This window comes from Pseudophryne corroboree, chromosome 11, assembly GCF_028390025.1.
Source record: "Pseudophryne corroboree isolate aPseCor3 chromosome 11, aPseCor3.hap2, whole genome shotgun sequence".
In the NCBI taxonomy this organism is placed as follows: Eukaryota; Metazoa; Chordata; class Amphibia; order Anura; family Myobatrachidae; genus Pseudophryne; species Pseudophryne corroboree.
The window spans coordinates 299,933,547-299,948,257 of NC_086454.1; the positions used below are offsets into that span (position 1 = coordinate 299,933,547).

General features: G+C 47.1%; 2 protein-coding genes across 2 annotated transcripts in view; one reads left to right on the forward strand and one right to left on the reverse strand.

The window, feature by feature from the left end:
- LOC134969515 (copine-7-like) overlaps nucleotides 1-14,711 on the reverse strand; it is a 600,833-nt gene that overhangs the window by 567,658 nt on the left and 18,464 nt on the right. Inside the window, exon 3 of the mRNA XM_063945515.1 lies at nucleotides 4,628-4,771. The gene's annotated coding sequence lies outside the window, so the exon portion shown is untranslated. The remainder of the gene's footprint in view (nucleotides 1-4,627; nucleotides 4,772-14,711) is intronic.
- LOC134970202 (uncharacterized) lies at nucleotides 2,048-3,991 on the forward strand. Its single transcript, XM_063946218.1, has 2 exons — nucleotides 2,048-2,265; nucleotides 3,347-3,991. The coding sequence occupies exons 1-2, from the start codon at nucleotides 2,218-2,220 to the stop codon at nucleotides 3,773-3,775; spliced, it is 477 nt and encodes a 158-aa protein (XP_063802288.1). The 5' UTR covers nucleotides 2,048-2,217; the 3' UTR covers nucleotides 3,776-3,991.

Here is a 14,711-nt window from a genome sequence, read left to right on the forward strand (position 1 = left end):
TTCTTCGCAGCCGTGCGATCGGGTCGGAACTGTGCATGCGTGACGGCCACATTGCGCAGGCAGAAGATTGACAGGAGGAAGGCGGATCTGGGCGACCGCAAGAAGATTGACAGGAGGAAGGCGGATTTGGGCGTCAACTCAACGTTTTCGGGACGTGGAGACCCAAACGCAGGCGTGTTGAGGTGTCCTGCTATGCTGAAGTGATCACACAGGGTAAGTAAGTCTTACCCTAGTCTAGTTCTGCACAAAACTTGTTTTGCATAGCAGGGCTGCACAAGCGATCGCAGCCTTGCTATGCAAAAATACACTCCCCCATAGGCAGCGTCTAGTTGATTGTACGGGCTGCAAAAAGTGGCAGCGTGCAATCAACTCAGAATGAGGGCCTTTGTCTCTGACTTTACTTATGCCTAGAATAGAACACTTGTTTCACATGGACTGGTTAGAAACATCTATCAATAAAGATAATAAAGCAGAGACATTTTTTAGTATATGGTTGCCTTTTTTATATATATATATATATATATATATATATATACTCTACTCCCGCCTAGGAAGGATACCCTCCGATCTGCGATAAAGTTAACGTCATGGTATAATTTGGAGACCTTGCAATTAGGACCCCCTACTTTCTGATTCTATGTGAGCGACATACAACGTTTACATGCTGTACTGTTTTGCCACTTCATTTGTATATGTGTAACCACCTAATTCTTAATGTTTCTGCTTTCTCAATTCACTCTCCTGCTTGATTATATGTTATGTATTGTATTCACTTGATTTCTGGCTACTGTATTTACAGTTCTATAATAAAAAATGATTAAAAAAAAAAAAAAAACATAGTAAAACATACAGAAACATAGATGTGATGGCAGATAAGAACCACGTGACCATCCAGTCTGCCCATTTGGGTATTAGGGTTAGGGATTGGGTATTAGGAGATATGGTATGAGGGATAGGGTATTAGGGTTAGGGATTGAGTTAGGGGTTATGGTAGGAGGGATAGGGTATTAGGGTTAGGGATTGGGTTAGGGGTTATGGTAGGAGGGATAGGGTATTAGGGTTAGGGATTGAGTTAGGAGTTATGGTAGGAGGGATAGGGTATTAGGGTTAGGGATTGGGTTAGGGGTTATGGTAGGAGGGATAGGGTATTAGGGTTAGGGATTGGGTTAGGAGATATGGTATGAGGGATAGGGGATTAGGGTTAGGGATTGGGTTAGGGGTTATGGTAGGAGGGATAGGGTATTAGGGTTAGGGATTGGGTATTAGGAGATATGGTATGAGGGATAGGGTATTAGGGTTAGGGATTGGGTTAGGGGTTATGGTAGGAGGGATAGGGTATTAGGGTTAGGGATTGGGTTAGGGGTTATGGTAGGAGGGATAGGGTATTAGGGTTAGGGATAGGGTATTAGGAGATATGGTATGAGGGATAGGGTATTAGGGTTAGGGATTGGGTTAGGGGTTATGGTAGGAGGGATAGGGTATTAGGGTTAGGGATTGGGTATTAGGGTTATGGTATGAGGGACAGGGTATTAGGGTTGTTTTAGCGGTTTGGGTTAGGGGTGAGGGAGTTAGTTAGTTTGGGGAATGGGGTCAGGTGTTGCTTTTATGGCTTTATCGATGTCACACATGATAAGAAGAAGCATCCGCTCTGCCCTTCTGAGAGCACAGAGAGTGCCCTGAGAGGCTGGAGCAGCATCGCCAGGCCCCTACCCAAACTTTATTATGGTGCTTGGCAATGCCTGATTCACTTCCCAGCATTCAGGCATGTGACACTGGGACAAAATAAGATCACCTCAATCTGCAAAGCTCCACCCATTTTGGGTAAAATATTGCTTTTTTAGGGTGTTAAAATTGGGGCAGCTGGGAGATACGCTATTCTGTCCCTGCCTACCCCTATACACAGTCACATTATGAAATACAAATATTTGCCTGTATGGCTGCTGCTGCTGCTGTCTGTGCTATGACATCATGACTGTCCAATTACACAATGAATGGAATGCCAGGGTAGAACACTGGGCTTTATCCTGTTATCTGGTCCCCAGTAGTACAGGACGGAGGCTCTGGAGTTGGAGTTGTGCTATAATTACTGAGAGTATTTTTAATTTCTTTATATAAATTACTTATTACGTTTTATTAGGTATTATTTTTATATTTTATTATATTATTATATCGTAAGTAAAGCGAGAAGAGCGAGGAGTGAGGCGGGAGGGAGCAGCCATGGGCTGCATCCCATGTAACAGGTGCTGGATATTCTTCTGGCGTAAGGTAAGTGTGCTTTTATTTTTATTTGTACTTTGTTGTTTGCACAATTAGGGTTTTTCCTGGATTTTATAAGGGACGGGGCTCACCTGAAAGTGGGCGTGTCAGGGCATACAAGGCGGTTTTGTCCCAATTTGATAGGCCTAAATGTAAGGAGGCGTCTCTGTCCAAATCTCACTAAGCTAAGGGGTTATTTACTATTATTTATAATATTGCCGGTTCTCAATGGCCGCAAATCGTAGGTGTTATATATGAGCTTATACAATATAATATATGCAGCGCTCCGAGGAAATTAAATTACCCTTAGCAGCTCCCAAAAGGCGATGTCTCACACCCCTAATACAGTACTCAAATAATGGTTAGATGGGTGCGCTCCAGGGTACAATGCCAGTGTTCATATAATGTCCTTAGTTGTCTGTCCCACCATGTCCAATGAGTCAGCAAACTGTAGGCTGGGTGATCTTTAGTATAAGTTTATAAATGGGTAATGTCTCCAATTCGTGATGTATGTCCAAATGTTGTCCCTTAATGGGTGTATGTGGCTGTTTATGGGTTCTCCTTACTGCCACTGAAATAGTCCCCATGCAGGGTGACACGTGTTTGGCACGTTGCTGCAATGGTTTTTCTAGTCAAGTGGGTTTAACATGCGGCCCTCCAGCTGCAGTGGAACCACACATCCCAGCATGCCCCACTACAATGCTGCTATTAGGGAATGCTAAAACTGCAGCAGGGCATGCTGGGATTTGCAGTCCCACAACAGCCGGAGAGCCCCACGTTGACCATCCCTATTAGTCTATCAAATCCTCACCTCATGTACCTGTAACCCACTCCATGCAAGTGCTGTTTAATACATTCGGGTGGTATAATTGTATCTTGTAATGCGATCCTCTGTGCTAATATCGTGACCCTAATACACTGCAAATGTGATTGTTGATAAATAGACCTTATTATACATAAATCACTGATCACGTCTTGTGAGGGCGGCCTCAGAGGATGGTAAAGGTGGAAGTCTGACTAGAAGGGATTTTTGCAAATAACTGAACTTAATTATTACATAGTATTTTTATTTTATCTTTATTTAATTAAGATGAGGCCGAGGGAGGAGCCCTTGTTATTGGAGAATGAGGAGATTCCGTTACCCTCGTTGATGCAGGCACACCCAGTACCTGCGGAGAGGGAGACGCCATCATTACCCCCAGCATCCCAGGCACAGCAGGTACCACCGCCACCCCGGGAGAGGAAGGCACCAGCCCGGGACGGGATAGCACCACCGCCACCCCGGGAGAGAAAGGCCCCACCTCCACCCCGGGAGAGGAAGGCACCACCGCCACCCCGGGAGAGGAAGGCACCACCGCCACCCCGGGAGAGGAAGGCACCACCGCCACCCCGTGAGAGAAAGGCACCAGCCCGGGAGAGAATGGCACCACCGCCACCCCGGGAGAGGAAGGCACCACCGCCACCCCGGGAGAGGAAGGCACCACCGCCACCCCGGAAGAGGCAGGTGCCCCCACCATAAAACCATGTGCGCCTGATTTTACCACCAGAGGCATGCGCCCCCACCAATAACACCGGTGAGGCACGCACCCAAACACCATCAGGGAGGCATGCACCCCCACTATTACAATCAGGGAGGTATGCGCCCTCACAAACACCAGAGAGGCATGTGCCCCCACTACCATCAGAGAGGCATGTACCACCACTGGAAAGGTGTTTGCAGACACATAATCTATTACCAACAAATACAAAAAAAAAAAAAATTAAAATGTTGTTGCATAAAGATATTATACTTTGTTTGTTTTATTTTCCCCAACTGGAGTGTCTATATGATGAATTAATATTTGGGGGATACTGTGTCATTGGAAGCATCGTTAGATGGGTCAGATAAGTATATATTCATTATTTCCCAGCACGGGCACACACACAACTTTTATACTGGAAATCAAGATGCATTTGGGGGGATATAGGTAACCAGCCTTATAACAGATTGCCAGTTCTGTGATCTTAGAACCAATTATATAGCCCCCGTGGTGTGCTTTCATATAATATATCATTTCAACATATCTGTTAAATCACAAAAGTGACACTTAAAAAAGTAAAAGTACATTGAATGTAAGAAAAAGAACTCAGTCAACTACACACGTGAGGTTCAGGTTCCAACGCAATACATTCTACAGATGACAGGTGGCAATGTATCATCAATACGGACGGATGCAACCTGTGAGGATCTGCCACAATACAAACTGCAGACTATTGGGGGCAGTAGACTTTACCAGTTAGGCCTTGGGCCGCCCCATTTGGTAAAACACCTCTGCACATGTTAGTAAGAAGAGACGCATGGTACACTTCCTCCAGGTGACTCAGGACATACCTCCTAACATAAGCTGTGCACACAAACACTGGGAGTGGCATCTGGGTACTTGGTCATGCATCACGCCTCTGTGTTTCGCAGCTGTCAGCGCCAAGAGATGCCATTCTGGTCTGTCTGACACCCTGCCGGCAGTCTGTTGTGTTCCTGGGAATCAGACGTACAACAAATGTTACTGACCAGGAATGATGTACGTATATCATCTACCTCCTGCACTATAAATGGAACACAGCTGGAATGCAACCTTAATAGGCCTACTTCCACATGCCATCCCATCAAATGCATGGGTGCCAAGTTCCTGGCCTGGACACAAGTTGGCTAAGTCACAACGCTTGTTGGAGTCATGGTATAATATTATACTTACATACCAGTTACCTGTTTTTAAAAAAAATGACAAATTTCCAAATGCATTTCCTAATTTCTATTAATTGATACTGATGGGACAGAACCAGAGGTCTCATCTGTCTCTTGTCCTGCAATGTCATATGGAATTGTGGAAGCAGCCTCTCATTCTCCCAAATTATTATTGCACCCTTGCCATATTTGCCCAGTGTGTCGTTACAAGGGGGGGGTGGGCCACTCAAAGGTGTCACCCTAACATGGAGTGACACCAAAATGCCGACTCCTCCCCAGTAACAGGAGCCGGGTGCTGCAGAGTGACACTAACCTGCAGCACTCTGACACAATTCCTGGGCTCAGTACTCAGAAGCGGCCTCTAGGATGTCTCCAATCATTATAGGGCCTATTTATGACACACAACTCCTCCCGAATCATCATGTGACAGCAGCAGTTTCCGTGTGATTTTATTATCACTGCTATTTATCACTAGCTGAATGCAGGCCATAACATATGTGGCATACTGGAATGTTAGGAGACAACAGATTTTGGAAAGTTCCAAAAGCCTTTTGATTCTTATCAGTGAGTGGGGGAGTTTATGGCCCCAAAACCAGTTACTTGCAGACCCTGTGACATGTAAGGAGTTAGGACAGGAAGTGTAGGGGGTTTTAGTAGAAGGAACAAAGCAGAGGCTAGAATTCAGGGTGAGCTTAGGACTGAGGATGGAAGGCACAGGCTAAGTGTCCAGGAGAAACGCAGTCTGGGGACTGTGGAACAAGCATGGTACTCCACAGTCCCTGGCATTATAGAACAGCATGTAGGTGCTGCTAGGAAGAGCAAAAGATATCCAGATTTGCAGTGTGAGAGCCACAGTATGCAGAGTACAGTGGAAGGAACCAGGAACACAGGGGATCCCCATCTTCAGGGGTACCTAAGAAGCAGGACGGGAGGTGTGAGTCTGCCGGAGAGGACGACCTGGGTGAGTGGTAGGAACCACGTTTGGCGGAAGGTCCCCAGTAATGTGTCCATGAGAGATCCCGTTTAGATCGAGCCACTAGCGAATGGGGGAGAGCACACTGAAATGAATCTCAGTTTGCGGAAGCCGCAATACTGATTCCCAGAGACTGCGCTGGTATGTACTGTACTGTAATGCTGTCACATCACTGTAAATGCTGTTATTTCCAGTGAAGCAAATGAAAGGAGATGTAACCTGATGTAACCCATATGAATATTACCCTGAAGAGAGGAGAACAAGAAGTTAAATGTTATTGTTGTGATAACCCTGTCTGAACTGTGAATAAACTGCGTGCTTATATGATGAAACGGCCTGGCGTCCAATGCTTTTAAAATTACTTATGGACCTGCCGCTCCCCGGCTATCACACATAGATATCACCTGCGCTCAGCTAAGTAACGCAATCCCCATTATTTACATGGAGGCCTCAGTCTAGTCCAATTTACCAAGTCCGAACAGCAAATTTAGGATCTTTATCCCCACATAGCAATAACCTAAATAGTATTAAGGAGAATATATAGTATATACTATTAAGTAGAGATTATTATCACATTATTTTCTATAAATGATCAGTAAAAATAGGATTTTAATTACCTACCGGTAAAGCCTGTTCTCGTACTCCGTATAGGATGCTGGGGTCCACATTAGTACCATGGGGTATAGGGGGTCATTCCGAGTTCATTGTAGCCCTGCAAAATTTTGCAGGGCTACGATCATGTCCATAGACATGCGGGGAGACGCCCAGCACAGGGCTATCCCGCCCCGAATGTCAGTGCTGCCCCCCCCCCCCCGCAGAAGTGCAAAAGCATTGCACAGTGGCGATGCTTTTGCACTTTAGGAGTAGCTCCCGGCTAGCACAGCTTTAGCTTGCTGGCTGGGAGCTACTCATCGCTACCCAGGCCCGCAGCGGCTGCGCGTGATGTCATGCAGCTGCTTCGGCCTGCCCCCGCACAGTCCGGCCACGCCTGCGTTGGCCGGACCGCGCCCACGAAACGGCGGCCAAACGCGATAAACTGCAGCATGCGATCGGGTCAGAATGACCCCCATAGACGGGTCCACTAGGAGCCATTGGCACCTTAAGAGTTTAATCATGTGGGCTGGCTCCTCCCTCTATGCCCCTCCTACCAGACTCAGTCTTGAAACTGTGCCCGAGGAGACGGACAACTTTGAGAGAAGGAAACTACACAGATAGTGGCGAGATTTATACCAGCTCACACAAACAAGGCAAACCAAGGTAACTAGCCTGAAAACTCAGCAACAGCTGAAACATTACCTAAACCAGTAAAAAAAACGCAGTACTTAACTAAGAACAAAGCAGTACTGAACCAAGTAACCACTGCAGGACAACGAAGTGCTGGGCGGGTGCCCAGCATCCTCTACGGACTACGAGAAAAGGATTTACTGGTAGGTAATTTAAAATCCTATACTCTTTTACGTCCTAGAGGATGCTGGGGTTCACATTAGTACCATGGGGATGTACCAAAGCTCCCAGAACAGGAGGGAGAGCGCAAAGGTCCCTGCAGAACTGATTGACCAAACTTGAGGTCCTCAGAGGCCAAAGTATCGAACTTGTAGAACTTAGCAAACGTGTACGACCCAGACCAAGTAGCCGCACGGCAAAGCTGCAAAGCCGAGACACCCCGGGCAGCCGCCCAGGAAGAACCCAGCTTACGAGTAGAGTGGGCCTTAATTTGGACACGGCAATCTTGCCATAGAATATGCATGCTGGATAGTGAATCTGATCCAGCAAGAAATCGTCTGCTTAGAAGCATGACACCCAATTTTCTTGGGATCATAAAGGACAAACAGAGTCCGATTTTCTGTGACGAGCAGTCCTCTTCACATAGATCTTCAAAGCCCTCACAACATCCAAGGACTTTGATGCAATTGAGGAGTCAGTAGCCACTGGCAATAGGTTGGTTGATATGAAAAGCCGACACAACCTTTGGAAGGAACTGCTGACGCGTCCTGAGCTCAGCTCTTCTTCGTGGAATATCAAGTAGGGGCTTTTCCAGGACAAAGCCCCCAACTCCGACATGTCGCGCAGAAGCCAAGGCCAACAATGTGACAGCCTTCCACGTGAGAAGCTTGACCTCAGCCTCCTGAAAAGGCTCAGACCAATCCGATTGCAGGAAATGCAACACCACGTCAAGATCCCAGGGTGCCGTCGGCGCCACAAAGGGAGGCTGTATGTGCAGAACCCCTTTCTTTTTTTTTTTTAAGAATAAATTTTTTTATTAAAACATTGCTTCATGTCAGAGTCGGTTGCATCGACAATAAACACATACAAATAGCGTCATAACATGATGAGATGAGAACATTAAATGATCGTTAGTGAATCTTCTCATATATATTACGCAATCTCACAAGCATCATGTAAAAGAAAGTGCAAAACAAAAGTATATACTAAAGACCCGCCAGTGTAACCGTAGCAGAGATATGAGGAGGCCGGGGCCCCGCAGCACCCCCAACCCCTAGTATTTCAGTACTATGGGAGGATCCCCACTTGCCATTCGGTGTTTTTTAGTGAAGTTTGAATTCTAGTCTGGAAATTATTATTATTATTATTATTACATTTTATTTATAGGGCGCCACAAATGTTTCGCAGCGCCGTACAAAGGACAGTACAGGGAGACAAAACTTAGCATAACAGTAAATAAATAACAAAAATGGAGTGCAGGTAACAAAGAGCAACACAATTCTCAAAACATAATACAGCTTAGATGTAAGTAGCGAAGAAGTAATCATTGTACTACTTGGGGCTGGCGGCCATAGATAGAGATGAGCCTTTACCAGCAGGAGAGAAAGCAGGTAAAGATGGTCGCTGAGTGAAATGTGTCAAGAAGAGGGTTTAGACAAGAGGAAAGAGGGCCCTGCTCCGTAGAGCTAACAATCTAGTGGGGAGGGGCAACAGACAGATGACATGAGGTGCAAGCAGGTAGAAGCCTGATGGTGGTATGCGAGCAAAGCAGAGATGTCCAAGGCATGGGGCAGGGGGATGGAGGAGCAGCCTAAGGAGTAGGTTATGCATTGGAGGGGTACGCTTTGATGAATAGGTGGGTTTTCAATGCCCGTTTGAAGCTTTGCAAGGTCGGGGAGAGTCTAATGGAGCGGAAGGGTAGCCACATAGCTTTCCCAGGGTTGAAAAAATTGCCCTACTAGCTTGTCTTTTTGCAAAGATGTTTCTATCCAGTGCATTTGAAATATATGATGCAGTTTCCCTTTGAACAAAGCAGAACCCCTTTCAAAAATGTCTGAACTTCAGGGAGGGCAGCCAATTGTTTCTGGAAGAAAACGGATAAAGCCGAAATCTGGACCTTTATGGATCCCAACCGCAGGCCCATATCCACACCTGCTGGCAGGAAGAGGAGAAACCGTCCAAGTTGAAACTCCACCATAGGAAACTTCTTAGATTCACACCAAGACACATATTTTTTCCAAATTCGATGGTAATGTTTAGACGTTACTCCCTTCCTAGCCTGTATCACGGCAGGAATAACCTCGTTCGAAATACCCTTCCGAGCTAAGATCTGGCATTCAACCTCCATGACGTCAAACGTAGCAGCGGTAAGTCTTGATAAGCGAACGGCCCCTGCTGTAGAAGATCCTCCCGAAGAGGAAGAGGCCTCGGATCTTCCAGCAGTAAATCTAACAGATCCGTGTACCAAGCTCTCCTTGGCCAGTCCGGAGCAATGAGGATCACCTGTACTCTTGTTCTTTTTACAAGCTTTAGAATTCTTGGAATGAGTGGAAGTGGAGGGAACACATACACTGACTTGAACACCCACGGTGTTACCAGGGCATCCACTGCCACTGCTTGTGGGTTCCTCGACCTGGAACAGTACCTCCGAAGCTTCTTGTTGAGGCGGGAGGCCATCATGTCTATTTGAGGTACGCCCCAAAGACTTGTCACTTCTGCGAACACCACGGGGTGTAGTCCCCACTCTCCCGGATGGAGATCGTGCCTGCTGAGGAAGTCCGCTTCCCAGTTGTCCACGCCCGGAATGAAGATTACTGACAGCGCCACCACGTGCCTTTCTGCCCAGAGAAGGATTCTTGTCACCTCTGACATCGCAGCTCTGCTCTTCGTTCCACCCTGTCAGTTTATGTAGGCCACTGTCGTTACATTGTCTCACTGCATTTGAATGGCCTGATCCTGCAGAAGGTGTGCTGCTTGTAGAAGACCGTTGTACACGGCTCTTAGTTCCAGGATGTTTATTGGAAGAAGGTATTCCTGACTTGACCACCTTCCTTGGAAGGTTTCCCCTTGGGTGACTGCGCCCCAACCTCTGAGACTTGCATCCGTGGTTAGGAGGATCCAGTTCTGAACCCCGATCCCGCTGCCCTCCAGAAGGTGAGACAGTTGCAGCCACCAGAGGAGTGAAATCCTTGCTTACGGCGACAGACGTATCCTCTGGTGCATGTGTAGATGAGATCCCGACCACTTGTCTAGGAGATCCAGTTGGAATGACCGAGCATGAAATCTTCCATACTGTAGAGCCTCATAAGAGGCCACCATCTTCCCCAGAAGGCGAATACACTGATGAACCGATACGCGGGCAGGCTTCAAGAAATCCTGGACCATTGATTGTATCACCAACGCTTTCTCCACCCTCTGCACTTCCGTGTCGAGGATCATTCCCAGGAAAGAATCTCCTTGTCGGCTCCAAATGTGACTTTGGAAGGTTCAGGATTTAACCATGTTCCCTGAGCAGATAAGTCGAGAGAGAAATGAACTGCAACAACTTCTCCCTGAACGATGCCTTTATCAGCAGATCGTCAAGATATGGAATTATGTTCATTCCCTGTCTGCGGAGGAGAGCCATCATCTCTGCCATCACCTTGGTGAACACCCTCAGCGCCGTGGAGAGACCGAACGGCAGTGCCTGGAACTGATAGTGACTGTCCAACAGTGCAAATCGGAGATACGTCTGGTGCGGCGGCCAAATCGGAATGTGAAGGTATGCATCCTTTATATCCAGGGATACCAGAAACTCCCCCTCCTCTAGACCTGAGATCACCGCCCTCAGAGACTCCATTTTGAATTTGAACTCCCTTACATAAGGGTTTAGCGATTTCAAGTTCAAAATTGGCCTGACCGAACCATCCGGCTTCAGTACCACGAAAAGGTTTGAATAGTAACCCATGTGTTTCAAATGAGGTGGAACTGGAACAATGACCTCTGACTTTTCCAATTCTTGGATGGATTCCAGCAGGATAGCCCTGTCTTGTCAGTAAAGCTGGCAAGCCCGATTTGAAGAACTGGTGAGGCCGGAGTTCTTGAAACTCCAGTCTGTACCCCTGGGACACAATATCCAGTAGCCAGAGATCCAGGCCGGACGACACCCAGACGTGGCTGAAACGTCTGAGCCTCGCACCCACAAGCCCGTCCTCCAGGCTGTGCGGTCCACCGTCATGCTGGGGATTTTGAGGTACCAGAAGCAAGCTTCTGGTCCTGGGAGCCTGCAGGTGCAGGTTTTTTGGATTTTGCACGACCACCTCTAAAGAAGGTGGTAGGAGGCTTGGACTTTTTCGTCTTAGCGGTCCGAAAGGACTGAGATGCAGATGAAGGAAAAGGAGCTGAAGGAAGAAAAGGTGACTTACCCGCGGTTGCCGTAGAAATCCACGTATCCAACGCTTCCCCAAATAGAGTCTGATCTGTGTAGGGTAGGTTCTCCACACTTCTCCTGGATTCCGAGTCGGCAGACCATTGGCGTAGCCACAGTCCCCTGCGAGCTTAGACAGACATGGAAGATATCCTTGCATTCAGCGTACCCAGGTCCTTCATGGATTCCACCAATGAACCCCGCAGAATCCTGTATGTTACGTAAAAACAGTTCATAGTCACTTCTATCTAGTGTACATAAGCCCTCTTGTAACGTACCTGACCACTTTACTATAGCTTTAGAAATCCATGCACAGGCAATAGTAGGCCTTAACGCCACCCCTGAAGCAGTGTATATGGATTTGAGCATAGTGTCAATCTTACAGTCAGCCGGTTGCTTCAACGCGGTAAACCCAGGGACAGGTAACACCACACCACCTTCTTTTACAGTCTGGAGACAGATGCGTCAACTATGGGTGGGGTCTCCCAACTTTTCCTACCCTCTTCAGGAAAGGGAAAAGCAACCAGAACCCTTTTGGAGATCTGGAATTTTTTCTCCGGGTTATTCCAGGATTTAACAAAGAGAGCGTTTAATTAATTTGAAGCAGGGAAGGTTAGCGAGGCTTTCTTATTGTCTGTGAAGTAAGCCTCCTCAACCTGCTCAGGTGGTGAGTCAGTAATGTTTAACACATCTCAAATGGCCTCAATCATGAGCTGCACCCCCTTTGCAAGGGACGCCGACCCCCTCAGCACATCCCCATCACCGTCTGCCATGTCAGAGTCGGTATACGTGTCATCTTGCATAACCTGGGCAAGTGCACGTTTCTTTGGGTACACGCTAGGGGATTTGGAGGGAATAGGAATGGAACCTGACCAACCTGCCATAGAACTCTTTAAAAAAAAACCTGAGTTTCAGTCTCATTATGGGCTACCCTAGTAGAGATCTGAGAGATCATACCCTTAATAGAAGTCAGCCATTCTGGCTCATTAATAGGAATCTGAGACACCACATTACATTCCTGGGTACATGGAATGTACTCCTCTGGAGAAGAAACGTCCTCTGCAGCATAAGACACAGAGTCCCTGGACATGGTTATGTGAGAAAACATACACCCACACTCACATAGGAAAATGTCATCCACAGTTTCCTCCCCAAGTACCTTCAGAGAAACACAGAGCTTGGAGCCAGCACACACACAGTGCTCAATTAGGTAGGTATAACCCCCCTAGCGCTGACTGTGTACCCTTAATAGACTACACAGTAATACACAGCCTCCCGTGAGGGTGTAAATCGCTTTAAGACAACCCTCCACACGTTTATCCGTAGGCTCTTTTAGAGACGTGACGGTAGTGACAGGTAGAGCTGAGGAAACCACCATCCTAGCCACATGTGAGTCTACTGGAGGAGGCGTTTCCCAATTCTTAGACAGCTCTGGTGCGAGGGGATAGCGAGCCAGCATCTTCATTTGAGGCACAAACTTCGTACCCGGGTTTTCCCAGGGTTCCTGACGTATATCCACTAGGTGATCAGAGTGGGTAAAACTTGTTTAACCACCTTCTGACGCTTGAACCTATCTGGTTTCTTAGGAGGGACGGATGGCTCGGGATCATCCGTAATCTGTAGAATTAACTTAATAGCCTCCAAAAGATCAGGAACATCCACATGTGAACTACCCTCCCCATCAGCAGTATCTGAGTCAGAACCTGTGGAGTCAGTGTAAGTGCCGTCTTCATCAGACGAGGTGTCAGTGACAGCAGTGGATTGTGAGGAGACAAGCGCTCGCTTAGAGGACCCCTTGGGCTTAGGCAAGCGATGGTCAGACTTTTTAGTAGTCAGGGACTGGTTCAACTTCTTCAATTGAGCAGATAAATCGTCCACCCACGGCGGGTTAGCTGCAGGGACCACATACGGTTGTACTGGCATTGGGGGTCCAATAGGGGGTGTTAGTTTATTAACTAGCGTATGTAGAAGCGTGGAAAAAGTGGCCCACGGTGGGTCATTATGTACCTCCGTTGCCACAGTCCCACTGGGGGGCAAGAAGCCCCCAGAACCAGATCCCACAGCTGCTATATTCTCCTCATAGGGATCTGTGGCTTCAGCAACATCGTCAGTGTGTTCAGCCCCAGAACCGTTACCCTCAGAAGCAGACATGATATAACTTGCAGTATCAGGTAACACAGTACAATGGGCAGCAGCACAATACCTCTTACCCAAACCCCTGCGCAGTGTAGTCAGCACTAGCAGAGATAAAGGAGAGATATGGTGACTAAATCACAGAGAAAAATACGTATTGAAGTATATCTTTGTGAAAATCCTATATCAATATAAAACCTGATGCACCAAGCCCCCTCAGGTTATAGAATAGCCCCCTCAGGTTATAGAATATAGGGATAGCAAGTTGAGTGAAAGACACGAAATGGACACCACTTAGCTATCTAATGCACACACAGATGGTCACAGTTTGTACAATGCAGAGGTTATTACTAACAATAATACTGCACTGGACTAGCTTAAATATATAGCTATATAGTCAATAGATATAACACTACACAGTAAGAACTGGATGTATATCACAGTGTAATTGTACTAGAAAACCCTGACTAAATGCACTCTCTCTTAACTAGCACTGTCTAAAAAGGCAGGTAGAATACTAAAGTGTCATGTAAAGTCACAGCACTGACAACCAGGCGGCTTTACACAGGAGGATTTGCCCAAGCAGTCCCAGGAACAGTGAAGCTGAGAGATAATGGCACCCAGACACTGACAGGGTTTGAGGGAGAGACAAATATGCAGGTTCAGGGCAGGAACATTTGCGGGAAATGGCGCCCTGGGGCTGGGGGAGGGGCTTCAGGTCTAGTAATGTAGACGACATATGACATCTCGGGGACGATCTGAGGGAAGTCCCCTTGGTTTTAGGGCGCGATGGGCTCTATCAAATGTTATGGCGGTAGTTGGGTCTTTGCCCAGAATTGTGTTAAAAATTGTCGTCAGAGCATCCACTATGCCCGTCTGGGGGACCTCCTCTGGGATGCCTCTCACCCGAATATTATTCCTCCTCCCTCTGTTATCCAAATCCAATACGCGGGATCGTAGCGATCTGATCTCATCTGATTGGGATTTGATAACGTCTG

Coding starts and splice junctions, on each gene's coding strand:
- LOC134970202 (XM_063946218.1), top strand. CDS start 2,218: ATGGGCTGCATCCCATGTAACAGGTGCTGGATATTCTTCTGGCGTAAG. Junction 2,266..3,346: donor GGATATTCTTCTGGCGTAAG/GTAAGTGTGCTT, acceptor TATTTAATTAAG/ATGAGGCCGAGGGAGGAGCC.